At 38.4% G+C, this 14041-nt stretch overlaps 1 protein-coding gene and 1 long non-coding RNA gene across 2 annotated transcripts; both read right to left on the bottom strand.

The window, feature by feature from the left end:
* Positions 1-66: 66 nt before the first annotated feature.
* On the bottom strand, positions 67-1299 carry LOC149767844 (protein LITTLE ZIPPER 3-like). The gene is made up of 2 exons (XM_089930303.1): positions 1172-1299; positions 67-320 (listed from the first exon to the last, which is right to left on the bottom strand). The coding sequence occupies exon 2, from the start codon at positions 295-297 to the stop codon at positions 67-69; it is 231 nt and encodes a 76-aa protein (XP_089786429.1). The 5' UTR covers positions 298-320; positions 1172-1299.
* Positions 1300-4828: 3529 nt separating this feature from the next.
* Positions 4829-10000, bottom strand: LOC103706030 (uncharacterized). Its single transcript, XR_015977475.1, has 2 exons — positions 9771-10000; positions 4829-5158 (listed from the first exon to the last, which is right to left on the bottom strand). It is a non-coding gene; the product is annotated as an uncharacterized LOC103706030 (long non-coding RNA).
* Positions 10001-14041: the final 4041 nt, after the last annotated feature.

Below are 14041 nucleotides of genomic sequence, written 5' to 3' on the forward strand. Positions count from 1 at the left end.
AGCATAGGTTTCTAAACTATCACACAAAAGCATCCAAAAAGTCCTCAAGAACACATTTCCACGAGATCAAGGCTTGCTTGCACCAGGAGTGTTGGTGTCTGAGGGGGCGCCATTAAGGTCTGGGACGGGGCTGGGGTTGGGATTGGAGTTGGAGTTGGAGTTGGCCACCTTCTGCTTCAGCTCAGACAAGAGAGCCTGGTTCTGCTGGTTGAGAAGCTCGGCTTTCTTCCGCAGCCTTTCGTTCTCTTTCATTATGTAACAATTCTGCAAATAGAGCTTGGAGTTGACCCTTTCCATCAGTTCTAGTTAGGAACAGAACCCTGAAAACAATACCAACAATAACCGATATTAGCGTAGGAGAACAACAGAACCATGAGAATGAAAATGGTGGCAAACTGAATCAGATTGTTCCGAGTTGAAGTGAGCATCTCTCATGCATGTTTAACCCAATGACTTGTTTTTTCCCACGCGAAAAAAAAGGGGTTAAGGCACTGCAACCTAGAGAACAAAATGCTTTACTCAAAACATGCACAACTGAACCTTCTAAAGAAAAAGAAATCCATACAATGTGTCATGGATTCTGTGCCATAGCACATAAGTCAGGTGGCGATATGTGTCTGTGAGAGAGAGAGAGAGAGAGAGAGTCTTAACTACAGCATCCCCCCTTGTATATGACCATAAATATATAATTATTCAAACTGTCCATCAAAAATAAAAAAGAAGGTTTACATCAGACAAGAAGCATGGAGGAAGAGAGAGCCGCAGATATTATCTTTCCATTTCTATTGTTTGCGTGAAATATAAATTGGAAGAAATGAGATCTAACATTATAAGATAGATCCAATAGATAACTAAACAAACAAGAAGACAAGTGTTAAGGTTCGAAAGCAGTCGCCACTAAAAATTCCCTATCCTTGGCCGAAAAGGGTTCCCAAAGAACGGCCCTACATATACAAAACAAACCAATTCCCATGAAAACTACTTCCATCAACCTTCCTCCTCCAGCAGGCCGAGAAAATGAAACCAAAAAACAAACCTAAACCAACCCACTAACTTCAGAATGAGAAGACAAGATGCATGCCGCCAACCCCTCACTTCTCAAACAAAGAACATAGACCCCCATGCATATCAAGCTCAGATATTCCAAAAGAAGCAGCTCCAAAGAGATCACCTTTTCCCTTCGAAGTGAGAACTAAGAAAGTCAAGTTAGTAAGACGGACGGAAAGAGGGAAAGAGTGTATGTAGTCGTGGATGGGCTCTTGGAGGTGGGGAGTGGGCATATTTATAGAGCAGAAGATGAAGGGCTGGGGACTGAAACATGCTTCTCTTTCTCTCTCTTATCTCCTCTCTCTCTCTCTCTCTCTCGCCCGCGCGCGCGCGCACACCCCCTCTTTTGCGGTACTCGCTCCCTCTGCTTCCATCTCGAGTGTGGCGCAGGAATCATGCATGTACGAATGCGAGCAAGCAAGGTGAGGCGGCCGGGAGGGGGCGAGAGTTTAATGTTAGCAAATGATGAGGTTGGGAGGGGTGGCGTCACGTGATGGTGGGGGGGTCCGGGGGGCATTCCGGGGATTCCTTGAGCCCTCAACATGATGATGGGTTCGGTCGAGCCCAAGATTCGCAATGATGGCCTTTCGGGCCCCCACCCTCCCCATCATCACCCCTCATCGATGCTCTTTTGTTTTTTCCCCCATCCTTACCATTATTGTCCCATTTATTATTATCCTCAGCAATCCCCTAATTTTACCCTCCCCCCCTATCCCACTCATGGACAAAGTAAAAAAACTAGATTCAAAATGATTTAGCCTGATCACTTGATGTTAATCCCACCTATCACTTGGCTAAGTCATAGGTGCTAATTATTAATTGATTTCATCTTTGCTATTTAATTTCGCCCCACTTTTTTTTTTTTTTAATCGAGGAATTGCTTTGTAGTCCCTGATTCGATGCATATCCGTTTAAAAATTTTATCCCCTGGCCTGTGTGAAAGTGTGGCCAAATGAGGTACAAATGCAAATTAATTCTTAGCAAGGGTTAGAATCTATAAGTTGTAAATGGCTGAGGTCCTAATTCTTAAATAATCATCAAATGTGGGACCGGAGTTAAATTTGCCTAAAACTTTTTTCCCTATCCTAATTGGTCCCTAGTATTAGTAATGTTAATCCTTCCTGCATGAAGCGAACGTGGGTTTTGTTTCTTGTAACGACGGATTTGCCCTCAGGATTTGAAGGGGACAGAAGGGCAAAATGGTCAATCTGTTGGGCCCTCGTGGGCCTCGTTTGAATCATATGAACCCTTGCCGAGGTGCGATGTTGTGAGAAGCTTGTCTTCTACAATGCTTGATACACTTTTCGTGTAACGATTTTGATGCATTTTTTCGCCGAATTTTGATGATCTTTGCCGGCATTGTGCCAGCTGGACTATGGTTGTTGGCGTAACCGATATTAAAACGGTATGACGGTTTTGCCCCTATGGGTGATGATGTTTCCGAGGATAGAATGGTCATTGGAAGCAAGAACCTCGTGAGGCTTGTTGGGTTTATTTTTGGATTTTTTTTGCATAAATATCTTTCTAAAAATTTAAATTTACGCAAATACTCTCTTAGGTTTATATTTATTTTCGTAGCCTCATAAAATATTGTTTTTACATAAATGCCTCTAATATAACGGTTTTTCTAACACCGTTGATACAAACCATATTTATTTTAATTAAAAATAAAATAGAATTTTAAAATTATTTTTTTTGTCTTCCATCACGAATCACAATCATCTTATAAATATTTCTTTTTACACATCTACTCATTAAGGATATTTTAGTCATTTCAATTTGAAATCATTAATTTTTTTAACGGTATTAGATGGTGTGGGTACATATGCAAAAACAAGGATAAAAAATAGGGTAGAATAGCAAAACAAGTATTTTACGAGGGTATACATGTAAATATTAATTTTGGAAGGATATTTATATAAAATTCGATATTTAGAAGGGTATTCATGTACAAAAAAAAAAAAGAGAGAGAAACTAGGCTTTCGAGCCTTTTGGTAGCAAGTAGTCTGATTCTGCCCCCCATAATTTATTTTATACTTTTACTAGCGCTAATTGGTTACTCCGCATGCTAAAATATCAATCATATTATGGCACGAAGATAGCTAAGATTAGATTATTTAACACATCGAACGGGGTGCATTACATACCTCTAATCTGCTGCAAGAGTATTTATACAACGCCTTTTAACCTTTTTAGCTATAGATGATTAAATTGTACGTTTGGGGATTAGTATTAGCCTGCCACATAAGCTACTCGAGATTAATTAAGGCAAAAGGTGATGCCAGTTGGACTCCTAAGTCATGCCATCATTTGTGATCCTCTTGAAGTGGAGATTATCTGCCCATTACTCTAATTCTAGAAACGTTTTTCGCAGAGACAGACTCATGCTTCAACATTGCCTTTGCCTCAATCATAGGTAATTCACAACAGAAGGAAGAGAGATCAAGGGTTTGAAATCACTTCCGAGGTTCAGAGATGCACCAGAACCCTTATAATACAGTGTTATTCTTGAACAATACCGGCTAATAATGATGTCTCTCTTTGCTGCCTGCTGCCCACACAAAGGATGGATAGATACTTGCGTCCGTGGCCTACTACCTCGGGGCACAGAGAGGTTAGGTTTCGATGAGCGTAGCCTTCTCGATCGATCCCTCCAAGAGATTTTTGCATGGCTCCAAGAACATAAAATGAGCACCCATCCAAGTGCTCCACTTGATAGCTAGTCAAAACACCTATACCCGCTTCTTACCTTCTTTTGGTGCTCCTCCTTCCAACCCCATCATGACTGCTTCAGGGATTTGGCATTATGGTATTTTTACCATCATAACAGACTTTAACTTCCGTTTGTCTGTGCCTCCACTGCAGCCATATTTTTTAGCAATATGGTAAGGATGCAGTAGGTCTTTTCGGGAGGGGTATGAGAGAAGAGGAGCTTCTCCAGATTTGGCCACGGTGCCCAAAATGGAAAGGACGGACAGATCTCTTTTGCCTGCTAATAAAAAACAGCATCTTATAACTTTCAGATGGTAGGATGTGTCTTTCAAGTGAGAAGGCTTTGGAAGGAGGAATATAATCTCCTCTCACAGAGGTGGGGATTGCATGTTCAGAGGGTTTGCAGATGTCATCGAGTTCATCTCACTTAATGCTCTCCACTTGGCCCACTCAACATGAGCTATTTAATGAGGGAGGTCCTTCTTGTTTCCTGGTAAAGAATGTGAATGTGAGAGGCCTCTCCTTCATTATTGGCTTTGTTGCAATGGATTGCATCGCCCCGGCCATCCCAGTCCATTCCGGCATGCTTTAAGCTTTGCTGGTTCAGAGAAGAACTCGATGATGATCGGATGGCTGCAGCAGCTTCTTTAATGCTTTCGATCAGAGTTATAAATCACGCTGTGGGCAGCTCCAATCTAAAGCCCTACAATGGCTGGCATTTTTTTGGAGAATGAGATGCCGTCCGAGCAAAGAAAGGAGACGAACGCTATCATGGGAAGCCAGGGTCCACACGGGAAGCTGTGCCACAGAAGAACCCACGGACCTTGTAATGAGAACAAAGAATAGGGCTTGCTCATGCTCCCTGTAGCACTAATGGAAGGCTCCTATTGTACCCACCCTCCGTAAACTGTGAGGACAGGCCAATACGTGAGGTTTCATCATCAGCGAATATACGATATCAAGGCATATAAGTCATACAATTGCAACAAAACCATCCTGTGCAAGATCAAAAATTTAATTGCGAGGGCACTTCTTCAAACAGCCTCAACCAGATCAAAGATCCAAAAGATGAAAAAGAAAGAGAGATTCCGAGCATTTTTTATCAATGAGATGAGAAAGTCCTGCCAGATATTGAGACAATCATCTGAAGGCTGCAAGGAAAATGGTCCACAGTGCGGTTATTACAAACAACACCGAGTCCAGGTTCACTATAAAGAAAGAGTTATTTGGCTTGTGGATGGGCTGCAATGTAGGCGATGAGATGAGCAGCAGATGAGATTTTGTCGGCCTCACTGTTGGGAATTTCAACTGCAAATTCCTCTTCTGCAGCCACCATAACTTGCACATTGTCCAGCATATCCAACTGCAGATCGATCTTAAAATTTGCAGTTGGGCTCACCTGTCAAGGAAGGAAAGTAATTCAACACACTCAGATCTTCAGTTATTCAATAGAGCAGCATGTCGCATACATGATACTTAGGGCTACCCTGCATTAACCATATGCAATACAGAAGCAATGGTGAAGCAGCCGTACTACAATTAGCTCAATTGTCTTACAAATTTCTCCAAACAAATAGTTTTTGCCCATGTCTGGATGAACAAAACATCCGGAAGACGATAGGCCAAAACGAAATTTCGAAAGTAGGGCTTTAAGTCCCATTTACTTTCAATAATCATTAAAAAAAATGAGGTACATAGCTTCTATCTATAATGTGAGATCCGCCCTTATATAATTTGGCTCGAATTTCTCTTCTTAATCCTAGTAGGACTCTTTTTTTCTAAAATAGACACTACTAGTAGAAATCTTCTATAAAAAGGCAAAAATCTTGAGGAAGTAAATATCAACTTCTACATCAACTCTGCCTCATGTCGCTTTGTCTGATTTTTCTTAGATAAAAAGCTACGCTTAGTCAAAGTTTTACCCAAAAATGAAACTTTCGGTCTGACTGGCTTGTTTTAGGGCCTAATGATGAAATTTCGGTTCGATTCAACATCCTAAGAGGTTGGTCCCAAGTTGTAGATTTGAAAAAGATATCCAATTTCAAAAAAAAAAAAAAATCATCTTAATCGAGCCTCGTATAACCAAATTATGGCCTCTTGAAGTTTGGCATGCGACTCGGCCTCCTGATGTGGCAGATCTCACTCCTGAATCTTGTCCAGCCCTGCTTGTATAGTGGCCAAAGTGTTCCACATCAAGTCTAGTGATCTTCTAAATACTCATAGTGGCCAAACTAATCCACATCAAGTTCGGTGATCCTTATGGATATCCGTAGTGGCTAAAATGGTCCACATCAAGTTTGGTGATCCTCTTGAATGCTCGTAGTAGCCAAATTATTACACATCAAGTCTGATGATCCTTCTAAATACTCGTAGTGGTCAAAATATTCCACGTCGGGTTTGGTGATCCTCTTGAATACTTCTAGTGGTCAAAGTGATCCATATCGAGTCTGATGATCCTCCTGGATCAAAAAGAACAAGCTAAACAAAAAAAAATGTCAACAATGTATCACATAAGCAATTATTGGGTACAAAAGAAATAGTATCAGTGTGATAATCTTAATCACAGCCAACCCAATCTTTTTCCCATTCTTAACTTAGTTGTGTCTTCATCAGAGTACCTGCTGAAGCTAACATCCTAAAGGGATGTTTTACCAAGCAGTATGGATAACATATTATTCTCATATGGTTCTTTAAAAGAAGAGGATCTCATTCTTTTAAGTCCTTGCGGCATGCATTTCACATTCTACTAGAGATTAAGCAAGAAAAAGCTAGAACTCATGAAAGTGCATCCAAACAAGTACATGTCACAGTTTCATATCATTTATTAGCCACTTAATGTAGATCAAAACTAAGGCCAAGAACTAAGCCAATTGAAGAAAGAAACTAGGTTTAAATTGCTTCAATATAAAACTCTACATGGGTTCATCACTAGAAATATTTAGTCGAATGGGATCAAAGGTCACGGTCATCTATCATGAATGTGGCCAAAAAAAACATCCAGGTTTCACTAGCATATGCATGTTGCAACAATCAACAGGCCACCAACCACAACCAAAACCACTCAGACTACAAAGATCATGGAGAAAGAAAAGGATAAAACTCCAGTGATAGAAATTTCACCAAAGTGATTCAAGCAAATGTTTTGAAGCAAAAGTTACAGTTCTACTTCCAAAGAGAAAAGTCATGAAAGTACCTATTGTGGAGGAACTAAATCCTAGCTTTAGAGAACCCAAGGCACAAAGTGCTCTGGAAAGCTGCCTAAGGGAAGGTCTCCCTTAACCCTTGGATAGTTATGGGCCATATAACAATTCTCTAAGAGTTCCCACACATATTCTAGGCTCAAGAAAACCACAGATTGCATCCACAGAAGAAAACCTCACAAGAACACCATCAATATACTCATGAAGACATGCTGGTAGTACCATTTGGCACTTACCTGCATTTAAGCACATTTAAGATATAGACAGTAAGAATGTGATCCTTTAGGTGCAAGATAAGAGCCCTTGTAGGCAATGTTGAAGCTTTTAAACATATTACAAAGCTTGTAGGCAATGTCAGTAAGAAAGACAGTTCAACAACAATGAAACTTCTAGTATATGGTGAACTTCTTCCTTGAATTGAAGCTAAGCAGTAACAAAATTTAGGCACACTATGCAATCATCTAAGCTCAAGAGTAAAGACCAGCCCTCCCTCCTCATACAAGCCAGCCCTCCCACCACTACCCGATCCAAAAAAGGTGGGGGAAGGGGGGACCCGATCGACAGAAGGTGGGGGAAGGGGGGAGAGAAGGGGTAGGGGAGGGAGGGGAGGGGGGCGGGGGAGAGAGAGAGAGAGAGAGAGAGAGAGAGAGAGAGAGAGAGAGATTCTTTGTCAAGGAAATGTGAATATCCCAACAGTGTTTGTTTTGTCTTTTTTTCCTAGAGAACAACAAGGTGGTACAAAACAGTAAGCTCTAAATGGATGATAGATCCTTGAACCTTAGAACTGATAGAGATACATAATTAGCAGAACATTATCAAGTAAAGATCCTCCAATGGCTTTTGTTTTCTGCTACAAACATGATAAGCTTTTGTTTTCTGCTACAAACATGATAGCTCCTAATTCACTTAGCAAGCATAGGTTTATCAACTAAAGTTTATAACTACATTCATGCTATATAGAAATATCTTTCAGCTGAAGCTATTAGTAAGAGAATATTTGGGAACATATATTTTTCAAGTGCTTTTTTCAATAGAAAGCAGGTTCTCTTAATTCACCAATCTAACTTGCAGGTGAAGTGCAGATACGAATGATAAGAAAGTTTAGAGGTCTAATGTTTTATGCAGCTAACCACAAACCCAAGTTTGTGAATCATTTATTTACTTGTGTAAGTTATAACAGAAATTTGAGACTTCCTATTTGCAATAAACAATATAGTCTCAGTGTCCTGAGTCACTTTTTGAAAGCATAAAAAGGCATTGAAAGTTCCATACATATGATTGCAAATGTCAAGAAGATGGAAAAATATGTCTTAGTGAAAACAATCAAAAGAAGCTGAGAAAACAACCATAGAGATGGAATATGATGAAGCCAAATTACATTCTCAAATGAAGAACAGCTACTACATAGATACTGCATAAACTTGGGATAAAAAAACTGACCCTCAAAAATTTCTTATACAGCTGTATCAATGTCTGCATTTCATGTGTTATCCAGAGTGCAGCTGTAGGAGTGAAGATCAAATCATGACTCTATGCAGGACTTGATATTCTACTAATAGTTCTGTTTAATTAGAAAATACTGATCTCTCTTTGTTTTTACTTTTTTAATTGAAAACCTATCTTCCGTCCTATTCAAAAAGTAAAAATGGGAAAAGAATCATATAATTGTCATTGATCTAATTTTCATAATGAGCATTGACACAGACAATCCAGAATCCACCCTAATTAATATCAACAGGTACTCATATCCAGCCATCTTCAATGACGCTTATCTTTTTTGATGGTAAGATGTTGAACTTACTCAAAATAGTTCCTTCCATATTCAAATCAATAGCATTCTCAGCACCTATTTGTTTTTCAAATTTAAAGAAGCAGTAATAAAGTATCAGACGGAATCCATTCTATTGTAAGGTACTGGAAGTTGTTCCATTTACACTTAGTTTTTCACTGTTGGCACGGTCACCTAAGACAATTTCTCCTATATGCAATCCCACTGGTAAGAGCATTATTACAATCCAACCAAGTACAACTATCAGAAGTCAGACACATTACCTCGAGCAAATGACAAATGGTAAAGGTTTCGAATCTGATATATGAAATGCCATCTTTCAAAGCAACAGCTTTTGGTTTGCTAGACTCAAGAGAACAAATGAAATCTCCATTCATCCCAAATTTCTAAAACTAACTTAAAATCAATTTTTTTTCATATATGGAAGAATCTAACATGTTCAGAAAATCCTAAGGATCTAAATTCATTTAAATCCAATCACAAGTACCACAAATCCAATCACAAAGACCACGATCAGCCTATGGTCAACCCAAACCCGTAATGCATTTCCCCTAGATCACACAAGCGGCGGACCAGGTAAGCTTTTATACCATTTGTAATAATCTAGATTCTCACCCAAAAGTCTAGTTGGAAGGTGCTATTTGGATTCCATAAGTATCCAAAATCTGCCAAGCACACGCCTGCACGGATCCTCACAAATCCAGTCCTCCAAATCCTGCCCATATTTTTCCAGCAACAAGAAGAAGCGATTTTTATATTCCCAATCCGTCACCTCCTACCGAGGTCACTCAGTAACTAGACGGAAAGTTATCGCATAGAGGGGGGGAAATTGCAAGATGAGATCTTCCTAGAACATGCAGAATAGTCCAAATTTTAAAGCAAGGATGAAGACCAAATCCAAGAAATAGATCCATAATAACTAGAAGAGGGAAGAAGAAAAGAATGATCTGGTTCATTTCAAGAGATGGATCATATTACGAGAAAGAGAAGAAAGTATGTTAATGGAGGGATGGATGATAGACCTTGGAGGGATCGATGAAGGGGCAGGATCTGAGGAGATTGAGGACTCGATCAGTGACCTCCTGCTTCTCCAATAACACGGCCGCCGCCGAAGCTTGGGAGGAAACCCTCCTCGATCCCGCCGGAAACCATCTCGGCGCCGCTGGAGGAGGGAACGATCTCACGAGAAGGAAAGCGTTCCTCGCCGCTTGCATCCCTACCGCGGAGGATGATGGAGGAGCGCAGTGATCTCAGCTGAATCAAGGCCTTTGCCTGGAGATTCGTGGACCTTGCTGAAATACCTACCGTCCAATCAATCAAAAGAAACCTAGCCGTCCAAACCGGGTCAAGCCCTGGTCTTATGTGATGCCATGCAACTCTGATTTTACTAGAAAAGTCGGGTTGGACCGAAATGGTCTGTTTTCCGATCACAGCCGTCCGTACATGGAGAGACGGCTGTGATCGAGCAAACCGAAACGCAATCGCGGGACCAACTCAAAAGGAAATCATTGGAACTTCCGTTAGGATAAAGAAATTTTCTGGTGCGGATGTTCGGCTCGGCCCGGTCTATAAAATATTTGATAAGGGCGGTAATAAATTGGATAATATCAGTCTAAATTTATTTTAATATTTAAATTTATTCAAATATAGATATAAATTTAATCATCCCACTATCTGTATTTATATTCGTAAAAAAATATAGATATAGATATTGATAGATAGTTCTATAATTCATATCCGAATATCCGGTTTCATTTGTAATCCTATTTAATTTTATATAATAATTATAAATTTTTAATTAAATAAATTCTATTTAATTTTATATAATAATTATGAATTGTTTAAAAAAAATAAATGACTATATTAATATGCTATCAACTTGATTTATCTTTTATTTAGTAATTTTTTTGATCTTGTGTTCATAAAGTTTACTTATCTGACACATATCTGTATTTATATCGATAGTTTTAGTATTTGATTTGTATCTTTATCTATTTAAAACAAATATGATATAAATTTTTGCATCTGACTAATATTTGTATCCGTATCTATAATTATTAAACAAAACAAATAGAGATATGAATATACCAGTATTCGATCTAGTTTCAGCCCTAATTTTTGACAGTAATTTTGATTAATTTAACTCCCATTAATCTATTTTAAGAAATTTAGGAAGCGCTAATCCTAATCGATTATCTTATACACATCTTATTCTAGATTGGAGCCTAAACCCCTGGACAAACCAAATACTTATTTAAATTGACCTAATTAATATTCATGGAATGATTTTTTTCTCCCTCAAGAAATTTAAAAAACTTCTACGGCATTGTTATGTTTATTAAAAGAAAAAATTTAAATGGTATCTAATATATATATATATATATATATATATATATATATATATATATATACACACACACATACACACACACTAAAATAGAGATTGTGTTTTGTGTAGAGCTCTCTAATCTTGTGGACACCTATATTAATAGCATTATCAATAGAGTTCTCCTATATCAATAGCATTTTCAGTAAAGTTATTTATTTTGGAAAATAAACAAGGCTCAAAAAATAATAATATAATATAAATATTGATGCGGGATTTGCACCCCGTCACCAGCAGAGCCCACACACCAGCCGAGCAGGAGAAGAGAGAGTGTCCCTCAGAAGGTATTGTCCGCTTTGGGTCCGATTTGGGGGTCGAGCATACCCGGAGCCCTCCTCACGGCGCCTCACGGTTTTGCCCCACAAAAGGCGCCTCCTAAGGGAAGGGTGATTGAGCCCCCCATTATATGGCACAGACCTTCCCGCTGATTAGCCGATGTGGGACTAAATTCGGGGAACCCCCCGTAACACAGCCCCCCAGCGGGGAGGTCCTGTGCCCGGGTCGGCTCCCTTGCTGGATAAGCGGAGGGCCGAGGCCCTCCTTCTAGCGCCATCTGATGCGGGATTTGCATCCCGTCACCAGCAGAGCCCACACACCAGCCGAGCAGGGGAAGAGAGAGTGTCCCTCAGAAGGTATTGTCCGCTTTGGGTCCGATTTGGGGGTCGAGCGTACCCGGAGCCCTCCTCACGGCGCCTTACGATTTTGCCCCACAAAAGGCGCCTCCTAAGGGAAGGGTGATTGAGCCCCCCATTATATGGCACAGACCTTCCCGCTGATTAGCCGATGTGGGACTAAATTCGGGGAACCCCCCTAACAAATATCATCTTATTAAACTGTATTAAATAAAGAACTTTTATTATTACTACTAAATTAATATAAAAATTTGTTTAAAGTATGCCAATATTAACAAAATACTTTTTATTAGTACTGTACCTTGCTGAAATCCCATGTGGGTTATTAGATGACACTAATATTTTATTTAATTTTATTATATTTTTATGATCATGATATTACCTAATGATCTTGCTATATTGCATTTAAATATCCCCAGATATAATATTTTTATATTTCTTATTATACCCTAGTTGGATCATGTTTAATTTTATAATAATATACTATTTTACTATATTGATATATATATATATACACACACTATTAAAATTTTATATAGTGATAGTATATCATGATACTAATATTCAAAAATTATTGTAAAAAAATATTAGATAATATCAAAATATTATTTATTTTATTATATTTATTCTATATTGCATTTCAACAACAATTAGAAAAGGAACAAAAAACTTAACCTCGTATATCCCATAGGTTATACTAGTATATAACTAAAATGGAGGCTTAGCTTGTGTCGAGCTTTCCTTTTGTCATGTGGATGCCCATATTAATGATATCATTAATTTGAATAATAAATCAGGCTCCTATATCTATTCTAGTTTAGTATATATTCTATCTATTATTTATTATATACCTACATAGAAGTTCAACTTGTGTGTTGCTCCCCATTCGTTGTATGAATGCCAATATCAACACCGATATTAATATGCACAACTATCATTAAACTTTATTGCTTAATATACAAGAAATATGAATGATACAACAAAAATTTGGCTACCAAAAAAATTTATTTATTATAATTTGTTAGATTATCTAGCACATATAGAAAATACTTGAAAAAAAAGAAAAAAAAATCGTACCTCATGATGCGCGAAGTCTATGTTAATGACACTGTTGTTAATGACGAAAATTTATGCATGAATTTAGCATGTGCATAGTTCTCTATTCACCAAATTAACTTATATTAATAGTAGAAGTTTCTACTTGCCAATTATTAAAGTTCATTACATAGTATGTAATAGAAATGTGGCTATTGAATTTTTTTATTTATTATAATCTATTGCATTACTGCATAACATTTCAAGAATAGCTAAAAAATTGTATCTTATATGCTAGTTTCTCTAGGTTGCCAATGGTTCCCAGAAACATGACATTTGTATTTTTCAATTTCCTTGTTTGGACCTATTGGTTGTCTAGTGAAATTTAATAGAACCGCAGGAATAATAAAAGTCAATAACTGTTGTAGAATGTTTCAAGTTGGCATTTTTTTTCTATCCTCACATCCCAACGCACCCTCCAAGAATAATAAAACCTTGGACTGGAAGGGCGATGGCCGCGATTTCGAACTTTAAAATGCGATGGAACCGACGCGAGGCCAGGCAAGTGCGGTGATAGAGTAGGCTCGTCAACAATGACTTGGCTTGAATGCCCAAACAAGAGGAAATAGCCTTGAACTTGGATGTCCTTTTTAACAACAAATAGCTCAAAATCTTATAAATTTATGACCAGACTTTACAAAAGTCGTGACCCATGAAACTATAGAGCACCCAACCATGATTCTAATTTGGGCCATATGAACTTAAAAACTTGACAAGCCTCAAATCAGCGCCAGAATCACTGTGCAAAACACCTTCAGAGGTATTACTGTTTTCGATTCGAACACCATGCCTACCCTAGATGGCTGGCTCCATTTCAGGCCATATACATATAAGATATTTCCTCGAATGATTATAAATGTATCATAAGCATATCTTGATCATAGCTATTTAAGAAACAATTCTAGCATTTTACAAAAGATTAAAAAAAAAAAGAAACATGGAACACAAACCAGATGACTGGTAACTGATCTTCCAAATTATTTGCAAGACAAACACCAGATAAATCATCAACGGGATGAACAGGCTTAACTTTTTTACAGGCATTGGTCTCAAAAGATGGACTCATCCGGGTTTCAAACCACAGAAGGTTACTTGGCAAGACCGCAAAATCACAAGGTGGTGCAATTAATGGTGCATGAATCAAACTAAGACTAAAAAAGAACTCATCCTGTATTATATG

This window comes from Phoenix dactylifera, chromosome 4 (genome assembly GCF_051530095.1).
Source record: "Phoenix dactylifera cultivar Ajwa chromosome 4, Ajwa_hap1_PhDact_Kaust_v1.1, whole genome shotgun sequence".
Lineage (NCBI taxonomy): Eukaryota > Viridiplantae > Streptophyta > Magnoliopsida > Arecales > Arecaceae > Phoenix > Phoenix dactylifera.